The sequence below is a fragment of the Lynx rufus genome, unplaced genomic scaffold (genome assembly GCF_022079265.1).
Source record: "Lynx rufus isolate CCGP_SWC_20201006 ecotype Redwood Valley unplaced genomic scaffold, mLynRuf1.p SCAF_3, whole genome shotgun sequence".
NCBI classification, from domain to species: Eukaryota; Metazoa; Chordata; class Mammalia; order Carnivora; family Felidae; genus Lynx; species Lynx rufus.
In genome coordinates this window covers 74,534,009-74,549,322 of record NW_025814845.1, presented here as the reverse complement: position 1 = coordinate 74,549,322, position 15,314 = coordinate 74,534,009, and the positions used below count along the sequence as shown (strand labels likewise).

General features: G+C 34.2%; 1 protein-coding gene across 2 annotated transcripts in view; it reads right to left on the bottom strand.

Annotated features, from left to right (window-relative positions):
* Positions 1-15,314, bottom strand: part of GRID2 (glutamate ionotropic receptor delta type subunit 2) — a 1,453,175-nt gene that overhangs the window by 576,132 nt on the left and 861,729 nt on the right. For both annotated transcript variants that reach the window (XM_047091724.1, XM_047091725.1), the window contains one exon: positions 1,632-1,685. In XM_047091724.1, the coding sequence (XP_046947680.1) occupies positions 1,632-1,685 (54 nt within the window). The remainder of the gene's footprint in view (positions 1-1,631; positions 1,686-15,314) is intronic.

Here is a 15,314-nt window from a genome sequence, read left to right as displayed (position 1 = left end):
TAAGTCAGACAGAGAAAGACAAATAATATATGATCTCACTTACCTGTGAATCTTAAAAATAAAATAAATGAGCAAACAAAACAAAACTAATAGATACAATCACTTTTGATGGTTGCCAGAGGAGAGGGGGATTAGGATAGGGAAAATGGGTGAAGGGGATTAAGAGATACAAACTTCTAGTTATAAAATAAATAAATAAATCATGGGGATATAATGTACAGCATAGTGACTATAATCAGTAATACTGTATTGCATATTTGAAAGCTGCTAAGAGAGTGTATCTTAAAAGATTTTGTCACAAGAAAAAAAACTGTAACTTTGTATGTTTATAGGTGGTAACTAGACTTACTGTGATGATCATACATATATATACATATATATATATACACACACATATACACAATGTGTGTGTATATATATATAATATACAATATATATATGCATATATACAAGGTGTGTATATATCTATATAATCCTTGTGTTATAGATAGACCTGAAACTAATATGATGTAATATGTTAATTATAGCTCAAAAAAAAGAACAGAACTAAGATTCTACCAATGTATAGGAGACACAACTTGAAAAATCTATGACTTTTATTGAAAAATCTAGATTTTTATTTTTCTGCGTAAAATCAATTACACTCTATGAACTTCATTCTCTCAGTGTTTCATAGAATAATGTTTATTATTCAATAAATTAACATGTGAGAAAGTGATCTGTGAACTTTAATGTGCTATAATCATTTTTGTAGTATCTTTTAGTAAATGTCGGTTGTCAGCAGTATGTTAAGAGTATTAGGTAGTATCTCACTTGATTTTAATAATGAACTTATAAAGTAAATGTGATTGAACTTTCTGTACAAATGAAAAAAACAGACACAGGATGATTATATTATATATCCATAGTAACACAGCTAACAAATAAAACATTCTTTTTTTTCATGAGCAATAGATATATGAATACTAGGTCTTTTTGGGGAAAATTCATGTGATCTCATTATTTGTCCATGACTGATTTGTTCATTGTCCTTTCCATTTCTGATTGGCAGGTGCCAATGGAACAATCTATCTCACAGAGTTCTCATGTTATAATATATTTTTAATCTTATGTATTGTCTTTACAAAAATCAATAAGCTTTCATGAGGAACTTGACAACTTGATGGATTTTAAAATCGTATTTCATTGTGAAAAGAAAAATATCTATTTTTATTTATTCATATTCATCTGCTGAACTATTTAATCCTCGTGTGAGGGGGGTAGGATATAAAAGTTCTAGAAACAACATTAAAATATAAATGGAGCACAGGCACTCCACTGGGAGGAATTCAGTTTGTTCACAAAGAACTGTACTTTTTATAAAGATGATTTCCCAAAGCAAGCAGTGTATGCCAATGGAAAAGACTAAAAGATACTCAGTGGGAAGATGATCTCCATTTATTTTATTCATTCAAAACCATTTATAATTTTTTGAAAACTCCTTACTCTATTTTTAGTTAGCATCCACTCAGGAAGCTGAAAGTTTACTTTGTGTTCTGTTTCCTCTTAGAACTCCAAGGCCATAGGAAATGCTGTGACTAAATACATGAAAACAGGACCCAGAGTTGACAATAAGGTTCAGTTGGTGTTACCTCATTTATAATGATCCAGTGACAGTCAAAAGCAACCAAATTAGTCTCCACAACCTAGAATAGAAAACAAACCAGCTATCAGTCAGCATTAACAGTGAAAACCAAACCAAACCAACTGAACATACTTTGCAAATGGCAAACAAAACAAAACAAAAATATTATATATTACAAAGGTCTTTGTTGTTAATTAAAGATGGAAAACTTAGCAAAACATTATAGAAGCATTTGTGTTCAACATGTACTATTAGCACTGTAGACTTGCTAATTAAGTTTGAAAATCAATTCATCAAAAGCCTAGAAAAAAAATAAATAATGCTATACAGTGATTTAACTGCGAGTGTAGTTCAGATCACATTTCCTCTTCCAAATCAGCTTTTATGGCTTTCTATCTAAGTACATAACCCTCCACAATCTGGCTCTAACTTAACATTCTTATCTTTTTCTATTTCCCTGTGTATATGTTTGCCATTTTCTTAAAGTAAACTGCTCCATGTTCTGAAAAACTTTGTGCTGTGTTCCCTAAGGAGATTCAATTGTAAAATTACCTGAATGTAAAAACTAAAAGCAATAAACATTATATTAGCATTAAGTTATGGGTGGGTAACTTCAGTAGTTTTTAGCTGGGTAATAACAAACAAACTTTATGTAAATGGAAAAGCAAACAATATATAGGTAGAAATCTTGGCTGACAAACTTTGGATTAATTGATTCTAAATGGTCCTTGGCTTGGACTAAAAAAGTAAGCTGGACTAAAAAGTAAGTCCAAGCTTGGCTTGGACTAAAAAAGTAAACACATAGCTAGAGTGTGTGTGTGGGTATGTGTGTGGGGGGATGGGGTGTGTATAGTAGAGGTAGCTTTCATAACTGTTTCCACTCTATCCGATTTTATACATATTTTAAGGCATGTTGTTACGATTCATGCCATGGGGCATACAGGCATATAATAGGTGAGGCTGTTTTGTAAGAGATATTGCTGATATTTTCAGCAATAATACCCAAAGGTTATTTTTAAAAATTTTTTAAATGTTTATTTACTTTTGAGAGACAGAACACGAGCAGAGGAAGGGGCAGAGAGAGAGGGAGACACTGAATCCAAAGCAGGCTCCAGGCTCTAAGCTGTCAGCACAGAGCCTGATACAGGGCTCGAACTCAGGAGTTGTGAGATCATGACCTAAGCCAAAGCTGGGCACTTAACCGACTGACTCACCCAGGTGCCCCCCAAGATTGGGTTTTAAGCAAAGATGGCTTCTAAAAACTACCAAGAAATTGTTATAATATGGTGATTGTTTTTTCCTCGTTCTTGGACCAACTGAGAAATGACTGTTGAAAGTTGCAGTGAATCACGAAGAAACAATTGGAAATATATTTCCTGTATGATTCAATGTTTTCGGAAAGGATACAGTTATTCTCAGAATCTTCGTTTTCTCTTTTAATTTTAGTATAAATTTTGTACTATTTCCATATGTGTCACATCAGTCCCTATGACTTTACTGGACTATATAGATGATACATTATCATAGAAGTGAAGATATAGTATTTATTTTTAAGTTATATCATGATTATCATATTTTGAAATACATATATTTTCAATTGACATGTGAAACAATGTGGAAAATGTGACTGCAGTTTTCGGTTTTACTAAGAAATCACTTTATAGCAATAATGACAACATCTATCTCTAATTTTATGATTATATTTCTTTACCATCTTAGACAAACCATCATTAATTTATTAGCAATAAAAAAAATGTTAGAAAGTAAGCAAGAACTCCATAAGAATTTAGAGAAATACAAACCAGAGACTGATACAAGAAAAGTAGTTCTCTGGATAAGATAGAAATGCATTTTTTTAAAAAAAATCCATGACTAAAAAAAAGAATAACTAAAATTTGGAAACAGCAAGAAATCAGAAAAAAAAAAAAGAAAAGAAATGAAAGCCACAATGTAGACTGAAAGTACTATTGAAGCAATGTCAGTAGTAGAATGAAGAGATGACTCAGCTTGGGTAGATTAAGCAACATTTGGGTTATAAGAATTCTGCATTAACTTGTAGACCTTTTTAAGTGAAAAGTTGTCTCATACAACAGCATTTTGTGAAAGAGGGAGAGGGTAAGGATTACGATGGTAACTCACTGATAATTTGTCTAGACCATAAAATTTACTCATTTCCACACTCTGACCTGAAATAGCTTTCAGGCAAAGCATGAAACATGTAGAGGTACAGGCTCAGTCTTGTGTTTCAGTAAAGGAGAAAAGCAAATATGTCATCTAAGGCCATGATTCTATTCACTATACCACCTTCCCTTGCTTAGGATCAGCAGGGAGATAATCTTCTTTCACTCTTGTCTTTAAATTTCACTCATGAGCATGAATACATCAGACATTCCACAGTATAAATTGGAAACAAGAAGAAAGATTATTAGCACATTACTGCAGATAAAGAAAGAAATCATTTACTACGATAACTTGCGTTCATGGAGCAGACCATACTCCTCCACTACTACTTAATGTGGTATTGTGCTAACCCCGAAATAAGCCTCTTGAAACATCACACTTTGGGTCTACTTGTTAGAGTAATTTAGCCTATTTATCTAAATGCAATGCATTTTTGTTAATCTTAGCTATGTACCTTTTTCTAACCTTAATAAACTTTAATAAATAGCTCATTAGAGTAATTTTAAATTCTGTGATTTTATAAAGGCATATAATATTTGAAAACCATGCAATATTTGTTGACCTTTTCATAAATGTTGAATGTTCAGGACTTTTTTTTTTTTTATGAGCCCAGTTTTCTTTGGGGAAGGAAAACAAATAATACCAGAAAGATTCTTAAGAATACAAGGGTAGAAATGTCTCATCCCTTTCATTACATACCAAAATATACATATATACACAGCTAAAATCTAAGTATCACTGTGGCACCATTTTATAAAGAAACTTTGAAACTTTTTTATTGCTACATTGTACACAAAATGTTAATGCTTTCACTCATTATCTGAGTTAAGGGCCACTAAAGGAGAAACATACTTTTCTTAGGTTTAGGTTAACATCTTCATGGATAAATAAGGAATTGGCAAGAGTTCTCTCATTTTTTTAATGACTGAATGTTACTAAAAGTAAGCAATGTGAAAAAGCCACTGATTAAAAAGCTAACTGATATCTGTAATGGAAGGGATAAAAAGAGGACAGGCAGTTTAGTAGCCTAGACTTTGAAAACCTGGTAGGCTTTGAGTTCTTTTACTTATATGACTAGAATAGGTATATAAACAGATAAAATAAGATCTACTACTATAACTATACTAGTATACAGTGTGTGTTTGTGTATATATACACAAAATCTACTACTATACCTACAATTGTATATAATGTGTGTGTGTGTGTGTGTGTGTGTGTGTGTGTGTGAAAGGTAAAATACAATAGAGTTAAAATAAAACATAGAAAGGAGTGGGAATGTTGTTTATGCTTTTCACATATTATCACACTGAGCTAACATATAATGAACATTCTTAGAAGAGACATATTTAAATAAAAAAGAAACTCTCAGCTATTGGTGTATATAACAGATGCCAACTAACTACTGTAAATCCCAAATCAATTCATCTGATAATTTTTCTATTTTTTTAGTAGTATTAATCCCTTTCCACTTGATACACTTCAGTTCAAGTTATACTGTATCAGACTAGTGTCATTATTAACTTGAAGAATTGAATTACTTCTGGATATAGGATTAAGAAGTAAGATACTTTAGGATTTTTTAAGCCTTTTTATTTATTTCCACAGTTATGTTAGAACTCAAATAGTGAAAATTGTTTTCTTTCCCCATTTTCCTTACCTAAGTATCTCATTTCCTTTTGTGGCAGTAAACATATTGAAACCAATGAAAGGGATTAAGAAATTGATTGATTTTTTTTTCTTTTTTCACTGGGAATCTATTTTATAACTGAGTACATCATTGTTATAGTTATGTGTTCTCATTCTGTGGATTCTCACAAGTGTCTAGCAAGTTAGTAAACACTAATTGTATTTTTTATCCAAAATTCCAAAAAAGAATAGATTGCTATGAAATACTGAATATCCTAAAAATAATACACACACTCACACACATATACATATATACACATATGTACACATATACATACATATACATATATTCATACATATATGTATATATACATATGTATTTGTACATGTACATATATACATATACATATGTATTTGTACATGTACATATATACATATACATACACACATATACATATATATACACATATATACATATATATATAGTGATATATAGTGATAAGTGATAAACACTCCTGAAAAGATCACATTATGCTTGGGCTATGGAATCAGCATTATGCTTGGGCAAGTCAGCAAGAAAAAAACTATCCAATGGAAACTCCTGTATGTTTGGTTATCAAAATAACAGAAAGGAAGTATGGATTTTCCTTTGTAAACTGTTTCTTCTCTCCTTACCCCATGCTGCTCTCTTATCACTATACACGTACGTTATGTGTTAATACATGTGTTAATAATGTAAAGGTGCATGGCGCCTGTTTACATAGAGAGTTGTTTCCATACTGATGCAAGGTAACATAGTTATAACAAATGAGATTACCCTGTCTCCCAGGAAGCTGAGCTTACTTTAAGGGAATTGAGCAAAAAAGGGGGAAAAAATCAAGCCCTGTCAGGAAGACAAGCGATGAGTAAGGACAGACCATCTGTCACTGGCAGGAACTTTAGAACTTCTGAATCTTTAGAAAAGCCTGACAATTTATCACCATGTCTTCCATCATTTGTCCTCAGATCTTTAGATGTGCTAAATATAAGACAATCGGAAGCAAAGAAATTGCCAGAGCGTGTTTCTCACTGGTTATAAATGTGGAACGGTTCTTCAGAGCACAGAGGACAATTTAATTGACTAAACAATAACAGCAGCATGCTGTTTTTCACTCAACCTTGTGGCTTAACTAAATTAAACTTGTTCCTTTTGCAGGATGTACTAAATATTACACATTTATGCAAAGGGTTCCAATGCTCTGTGCATCTGCAACAGCAAAAATATCAGGTGTTTACTTTCTATTCCTGTCTATTCTGAATTGTCAGGTGGAAACATGCCTGGGGAAGGACACCAACAGCTATGCTGGAACAAGGTACCAGAGAAATATTAAAGAGCTACTCCCCTCCTGGCTCCTCATCTCTAGCAATGTTATAGCTTATATCAGTATTTCTGGAACTGTATTCCGTGGGATGCTACTTCTGCTAAAATTTGTAAGTGTTCTATAGCAGGTAGATTTAGAAATGCTAGGTTGACCAAATTAAATAGATGTCATTACCGTATGACTCCTCAAAGCTTTAAGCAGGTTCATATCCATATTGAAATATAATTGACATAAAATTCTTATTAAGATGTAATATTGTTTTTATTTATTAATATGTTGGGACATATGGCTTCAGACTTACGAGCATGAGCTCTAAAGTAAAAGAGTCAATGCCTCCATTTGCTTCCAATGTGACTTTGAGCAACTTACCAACCCCATAAGCCTCAGTTTCCTCATTTGTTACTAGAGTTAATGCTAGTGCCTACATAATAAAATCATAATTAAGATTCAATGTAACAATGGCAAACTCTCAATAAATACCAACTCCTCCATTTTAATTAATAGTCTTTATGAAATTCCAGGAGAAGATATTTGGGATGTAGCATCTTCCAAATTAATTTGGTCATGGAAACCATTTTTCCTACTATAAATCCTATGGGATTAGTACTTTTGGGGAAATGTAGACTAGAATATGCAGTTAAGTTAGCCACGTATTCCTAAGAGTCCTAAAATGTTATTGAAGCACCATGAGGAATTTTGTAACTTTAAAATCATGGTCTTAAAAGAATCCTACAGAGAGTGTGATGAACAGAGGACATTGTCTATAAAATGATAACAAATACAAAACAAAAGTCAAATTATCATCTATTATATAAAACTTAAATGCATATGTCATAGCTTTAGGAAAACAGTGATTCTTTTCTCCTTTTAATCATTTTCCCTTCCTAATTAAATAAAATAAGATAAACCAAAACAAACTGTTATACTCCAATAAAGTATAAAAGGAAATGTATATAAAGTTTACAGATATAGTAGTATTCTTAGGAAGAGATCAATGGATTTACAGTGCAAACAATCAGTGTCCTGAGGGTCATGTGTGACTAAAATGCATGACACAAAGTTCTAAAAAAATGCAATTAATACTCTAATTCTTCAAAACGCAGAGTGAAAAGACAAAACTCTAGCCATCTTAAGGTACAGTCAACCTGGGATTCATTTCCTTTTTTTTTTTTTCTTTTTTCTTTTGTAGATAGGTTGATTTTCATTTTTCTTCTCACTAGAACCTCCAAAGCCACAGTACAGGAAGACACTGGGGTATTACTACTTGTGCAGATTCCATTTTAAAATCCCAAATATATCCAGCAGATGGCATCGGTAATCCCTCGAACTGATACTGGGTAACATGGGGATATTGTGAAATGACTGTCTTGTTTGCATTTCCCCTTGAGCTCAGCATGGGTCCCCAACTCTCTTCTGTTCTTATCCAAGCAGCTACTATCTGCCATCCCACTCTGTGCCTTTTGCTTTAGAATCTCTGCTCTGATCTTCCAGCTGGAAGACCACAAATACACTTTCATCCAAATCCTCTTGCCATTACTGCCAAAGTTATTTCATAAACGGATATGCTAGAATTATTGTTACTGCTGTGCAGTTGGGTCTTCCCACACCCCCTGGGAGATGGAAATATGCCACTGCTGAGATTTGGCCAACAGTATGCTACCTGCTATGCTTCTTAATGTGGAAAGATGGGCACCAACACACACACACACACACACACACACACACACAAAATAGAGAATCCGCATTCATCCTATGACATAGACTGGTCTTCCCGTGTCCTAAATTACTGAATTGAAATTGAACAATGATTAAAAGTGAATTCATGATTTCAACACTTTGTCTGATGAGGATGTAAATAAAGATGTGACAATTGTTTCCAGTGCAGGGATCACTGTACAACTTTAAATCTTTCTGAATGTTTGCTTGCATTGGTGTTCTTTTAGATGTGCTGCTATAGTGACTAAAAAGTACTTATCCCAAATCAATTCGGAAAAGTAGTGTTTGTTGAGAGACTATTTGTCCTTTGCTGTGCCTGTTTTACTACATGCTAATATGTTAACCTTTGGCACAACAAGGGAATTACATTCAAAAATTTTTTTAACTGTGTTTGTTTTTTGATAGCTAAATTGATCCTTGACAGAGTAAATTGATTCCTAAGTATAACTGGAAAACAAAATAATACAAGTTCTTACTTGATTTAAAATGATGATTTGGGGACACATTGACGCTTAATTGCTGGGATTTATGAAATGCAGCTTTCTTGTTATCTTGAAGCAAATAAAGGGGGAAACAGTTTCTTATAGAGAAGTCTATGGATCACATGAAAATGTAATATACAGGCTTTTCGCCACTGTGAACTTCCATGCTTTGCCTTTTTTTCCCCCTGGGTTCCTTTTGATCTCCTCTCTATCTTCTCTCCTTCACAAAGCGTCTGTTTCTCAAAAAGCAGACTGAAGTAAATGCCAAATCCTTTCCCAACCCTTAACCTTCCCTAACCCCAGGAAGGATGTCCCCAAGCTGTGCTAATCGAGTGCTCTGAACGAAACTTTATCCATCCTTAATTAAATTGTGTTTAGCTATGTAAGAGACTGTGAGAGCTGTGTTGTGTTTTATATTCCCCTTATGCCCTCTTCTTCAGCTGGATTGGCTTCCTTGCTGGCCCTCCGGTACAGTCCTGTTCTTGCCCTTGCTTTGCCTCCTGAATTGCTCTTCCCAGAGGGAGACAGGTGCATACACACACCCTCTGCACTTCATGTGGGCCTCTGCATACATCTCACTTCATCAGGCACGACTTCTCTAATCACTCACTCTTGCTCCCCCATGCACTTATCCCACAGGACACACACACACACACACACACACTCACTGCCTCTTTCTGTGCACTAGGGATATAAATTTCATTGCTAAGAATTTCATTTTGATCACTGGTTTCTACCCTTGGAATAATCAGTGCTGTATAGTTGAGATTCAGTAAAAATTTGCTGCCAGGCACAAGGCAGATTTTCACTAAATGTTGTTTGTGGAAAAAAGACAACTATATAGCCCTAACTCATGTTTATATATCATGGATATCCCTACTTCACCTAGGGCTAAACCATTTGATAAACTTGTATTGGAAGAAAGCCACTGGATGGGCTTTAATTTTTTAAAAACATTAAATAAAAAGAAACTTTCTTCACATTTTCTCAAATGAAGAGAACTTGACTATTTATGTGGTAATGAAGTATGGAATTATATTCAAAATTTCTAAGGTCAAAAACCTCAGCACTTGGAGGGTATGTGGTATCAGGGAAAAAAAAAACATAAAATCTGAATAACGAGGTTTGAGTTCAAATACCAGATCACCTTACTGATATTCAGCGATATTACTGACTTTGAGTCTCAGTTTCCTGATTATAGGAATAATGCTTTTTTCACAGATAGTGAGGCTTAAATAGATGAATGTATCTAAAACACCTGGAACATTGTAACTAATCAAAAATACGAATCTCTTTCCTTTGTTAACCGCTCTCCCTTCACTCAGGTTACTGCAGGATTTTTAACACTAATTAGGTACATTTATCCAATTCAGTAATGTTTATTTAATGCTATTTACAGTGTATCTATAATAATAAAAGCGAATACTTACTGAGCGCTTATTACATGCCAGGCACAAACTGCTTTTACACATACGATAACTTATTTAATGTTCACTATATCCTTATGATGTAACCACCACATTTATGTCCACCTTCCATAAGAAACTGAAGAAACTGAACCCATGTCATAAAGTTGGGTGTGTAAGCCAGGATCAATAGTTAGTAAACATCTTTCCTATATAATATTTTCATAGCCTTCTTTATCCAAGCTTCAGAAACCATTATCTTTCTTCAAAATGAAAACAATTACAGTTAAACTGAATGTTGTGTAACATTGTATGATACACCCTGGTGTTTTATGTATTTAAACTCCATTGTATAATGTATCTGTATTTACTGTGCACCTGTGAAAGAGAATTAACCATAGAAAAATTTGAGAACATAGATGATTTTACCCACCATTCTACTCCATGACCTTTTCCTTGAAGCAGTATAAGAAAATTTGTTTTTCTTTAAGTTACTCTTAATTCCCATATTCTTTTAGAATGTGAGTAGCTTGCTGTACTGATTAACTGACCAACATTATATATAACATCATACACACATACACACACACACAGTACAGTTATTGCTTAATCAGAGAAACATTATCTGGTCCTGCCCTCTCTTCATAACAGAACTTTTGATTATCACCACAGATGAAGGGTCAAAGGCTTCTAGAAGAGAGAATGTACAATGCTTCTTATTGTGGCAATGAGGCAATAAGGCCATTAAACATCTAATTTCTGCAGCTAGCTAATCAGTTTTCTACTTTTCTTTGTGTAACTTTGCCATATGCTGGGTTACCAATAACTCATCATTGATGAAGCCACTGTGGAAGTATTACTCATTAAAAGACATTCTTAGTTCAATATTTCTGTTATCCTTGGGCTTTTCTAATATTTCACAGTGACTCTGCTTTCTAGAATATCAAGAGTGGGATAAAATTTGATGATTCTAAACTCAAAAGACTTTGCAGGGGGGAGAAAAGTATTCAAAAAGTATTTATTAATTTTGATATACAAAGTACCCAAAAGAAAATAAGGAAATGCAAAATGCGGACTCCCATGGCCATAGTCCTAAACTAATTATTTTGGTCACTCTCAAGACAGTTAAGCTCATTGGAAGTACTATCCTTGAATATTTTATAGAATCAAAACAAGATTCACGCTTTCTGGGGTTTCTGAATTTCTCCTCGAGTTTCTTTCATAAAAAGTATACCTTGTGGCCTACTATAAAAAAAAAATGTTTTCAATGGTGTGGGACTTGACAGCATGGACACTTTCCAGAATTTCAAGCAATTGACTCTCCCGTCTGTGCTATTTCACTATGGTGAAATATAAACCATCTTTTTCTTACCACTGACAAATCACCTTATGGTGTTAGAACTGTGTTTAGTAACAAAATGTCAGTTGAAACTGAGGCACCAACTGTTAACTGCTCAAACAAAATGTCATTTGTAGAACAGAATTACAAAGTTTGACAAAGGACCCTATGCTATGATCACAGAAGGCAAGAATATTCAAAATCATCTGACACAGTTTCAAATTTTCATTGATCTTAAACCCCTTGATAAATTATTTTTTATTTTTTTTTTAATTTTGTTTACATGTATGCTTACCTGTCAGTGCTTATAATTGCACAACTTCTACAAAATGACTAGAGTTACCCTGAATGCCACTGACATTGTTCCACCTTTCCTAGTAAGGGATCACAGAAATGCCTGATTTAGTGTTACTGCAAATTCAAGTCTTCCAACCCCTACTGGACATTTAATTCTATCTAGTGATTCTTCTATGGGTATACGTAGCCAGTTTTGCCCTTCCGCATTCCCCATGGCAGTGAAGAATTCGACCTTCAGCCAGCTCCACTAGTCCATTTCCCTAACAACTTCACAAGCCATGTTTCTCCTATTTAAATAAATAATGAATAAAAATCCACAGGCAGAAATGGTTTCAAGCCCCCAAGTTCCTGCCCATCTTAAAAAAAAACATATACATATATACATATATATATAATATCTGAAATATATATATCTGAATATCTGAAATTATATATATTTAAGTTACTCTTATATATATATATATTCATATATAATATTCATAATATATATATATTACATAACATATATTACATATATATTACATAACATATATTCATAATATATATTCATATATATATATATATGAATAATAACAGCAAACATTTTGGGGGTTTGTAATTACCTATGTGAAACAATGGTAAACACTATAACATCTTTCACCATTTAGGTCTTATGTCAACCCCGTGAAGGTAACTGCTATTTTTCCTGTTTTAAAAATGAATAAACACTGTCTCCACTTCACTCCTCTCCTCTCTTGATAGTAAAATAGGCACTCTTCCTCCAAAGAAGACACTGGAGTCTTCTATCATTTCAATAGAGCGCTGGGTCTTTTTCCTCCTTCCTCCTTAGGGAACCTGCAACAACAGTTATTTACATACTCCGTGCTTTCCACATCTCTCCATTTACCACCTTTGGGACAATAGATTTCCTGTCACCTAACATATGACCTCTCAAATGACTTTTATAGACAATCTTGTCAAATATCTCCTGTGATTGCTTTCTCCTTTTCCTCCCATTTACATGGTGATCAGCCTGTCTTCTGTCCCCAACTCACCCACTCCTCTTTATTTGTCTTGCCTCTATGTATCTTTTAGGTATAATTATCCTCATCATCTCTAAAAAGTTTTCCATGATCACTACAGCTTTCCCACCATAAACCCTTCTTATAAAATGTGGATATGAACCACGATCACTGAACAGATCTAATTATATTTTAATTTTTTTTTTATTTGTCTACATTCTCTACCATAGTAAATGTTTCTTGAGGCAGGGACGATGTTTTATTTATTATATATTCCCAACAACTCTGTACCTGACTCATAACAGACATTAAATAAGTATTGTGGACTGGATTTAAATTATGTTATTTGAAGGTTACTTTGCCCCATAAGGTTACTGTAGATGTTAGAAGGTTACTCTGCCCCACACCCCCTCAGCCCATGTGAACTGCCCTGCAGCTGCAGGTGAAAAGAGCTCCCAGAATATTGACATGTGCCACCTCAAGATCTTGTGCCTCTTATCTTCTCTGCCAGAGGACTTTTTTCTAGCATCATTTGGCCACACACAAAAACATGACCTAGAAGTGGGGGTATATTAGCATCTCTGGAGATCAACTCTCAGCCAATGGGGATGGGAGAAAGTGGATAAATGCCCCTGTCTCCCAGTAGGGGTGATTCTGAGGCATATTCCAAACAGTTTCTCAGAAGATTCCCCACAGGATTGCACCCCATTTGTGCATATTTGCGATCCATTCCTTATAACACATTCTTGACTGGCTTTTCTCTTTCTTTCACGTTTACCAATTCCTCACTGGCGCATTTTGGGACCATCATGGTAAATCATCTGCACCCATGTTCTTGTCTCAGGATCTGTACCAGTAACTCAAACTTATTCAGCCTTCCTACATAAAGCACACCATTTACTACACATGAATAGAGAATAGTTGCTATATAGTTAAATGAAAAAGTTCTTGAGAAGTAGAAAAAGTCTTGAGAAATGAAAATTATTCACAATCTGTCCACAGGAGTTGTCTAGAATTCTCCTAATTCTAAAAAGCTTTGATGCCACTGTGTACAGTGTATTGGGGAATTCTTCACATAGGTGATTCTCAAGGCTCTCATGCATTAGAATCAACTGGAGGACGTCTTAAACATATTTCTGGGCCCACTCCAATAGTTTCTGATTCAGAAGTTCTGGCCTGGAGTCTGGGAATGTGCATTTCTAACAAGGTCCCAGTTGGTGCCTGTGTTGCAGGTTTAGTGAATCATTTTGAGATCCACTGCTTTACGAAAAGCTCTGGTCCGAAACTGAGTGTCATGACTTGACACTAATTCTATATCCATTCAGTTACTTTGACAAAACCATTGAAGCTGTTGAGCACCTGAAATATACCAGACACACTGCTAGGACGGGAGTTGCTTCACTGAGCAAGGCAGACCCGGTCTTCACTCTAAGTGAGCTTGCAGCCGAGCTCCACTGCAGACTATTAGGAATATGAAAAGTACAACAGTGCTGCCAGTCTACAGGTGATACTCCTTCACAAATATGCACCTTTCCATGGGAGGAAAGACAAAATCATTTCAGAGAGAATACAGCCATTTTAAGCCTATTTTGTAAAAATTGTTTTTTATTTGAAGCAAACTTCTTTATACAACATTAAAGTGGTGCTATTTATACCTCAGTTAAACCTGCACAAACCATATATAAGTTATTTCAATCACATGTATTTTCCTTTTGGGACGATAGGTTATTATGTACAAGAATTGAATTTTGGGGATTGGTAACCATAAATGCTATTTTGATTTTACTACCCTGTTTGTTTGTTTTTCCATCTCCAAGTGATAAAGTCAGCCTTAAATAAAGGCTACCAATTATATCCTGAAATACATCATTGAATTTGCCTGTTCATTATTTCTTATATGCCATTCCAAGTTCAACAGTAGGAATCAGTTTTGCTATGTTGTTAAATAAATTATGTGTCAAGGCTTGCTTTAACTCCAGTCAGATAAAAAGAAAAGAAAAAGAAAAAAAAATATATATATATATTCTGAAGACTGCTGTAGGTATTTCTTTTGAGAACTGAATTTTTATTAGGAATTATAAAATGGATCTAAGGTGTGTTTCTGTCACTAGAGTTGGGGCTATAAATGCTGTGTGGCACAGCTGTGGTTCATAATTCAAAAGGTGGCCTGGAGTTATGTGTTAGGACTTTCTTGGTTCATTATAAAGACTTACATACTGATTTCGAATCTACCATATGTTTCACAGATTACTTAAGTACTTAGCACTGTTTCACAGCATAG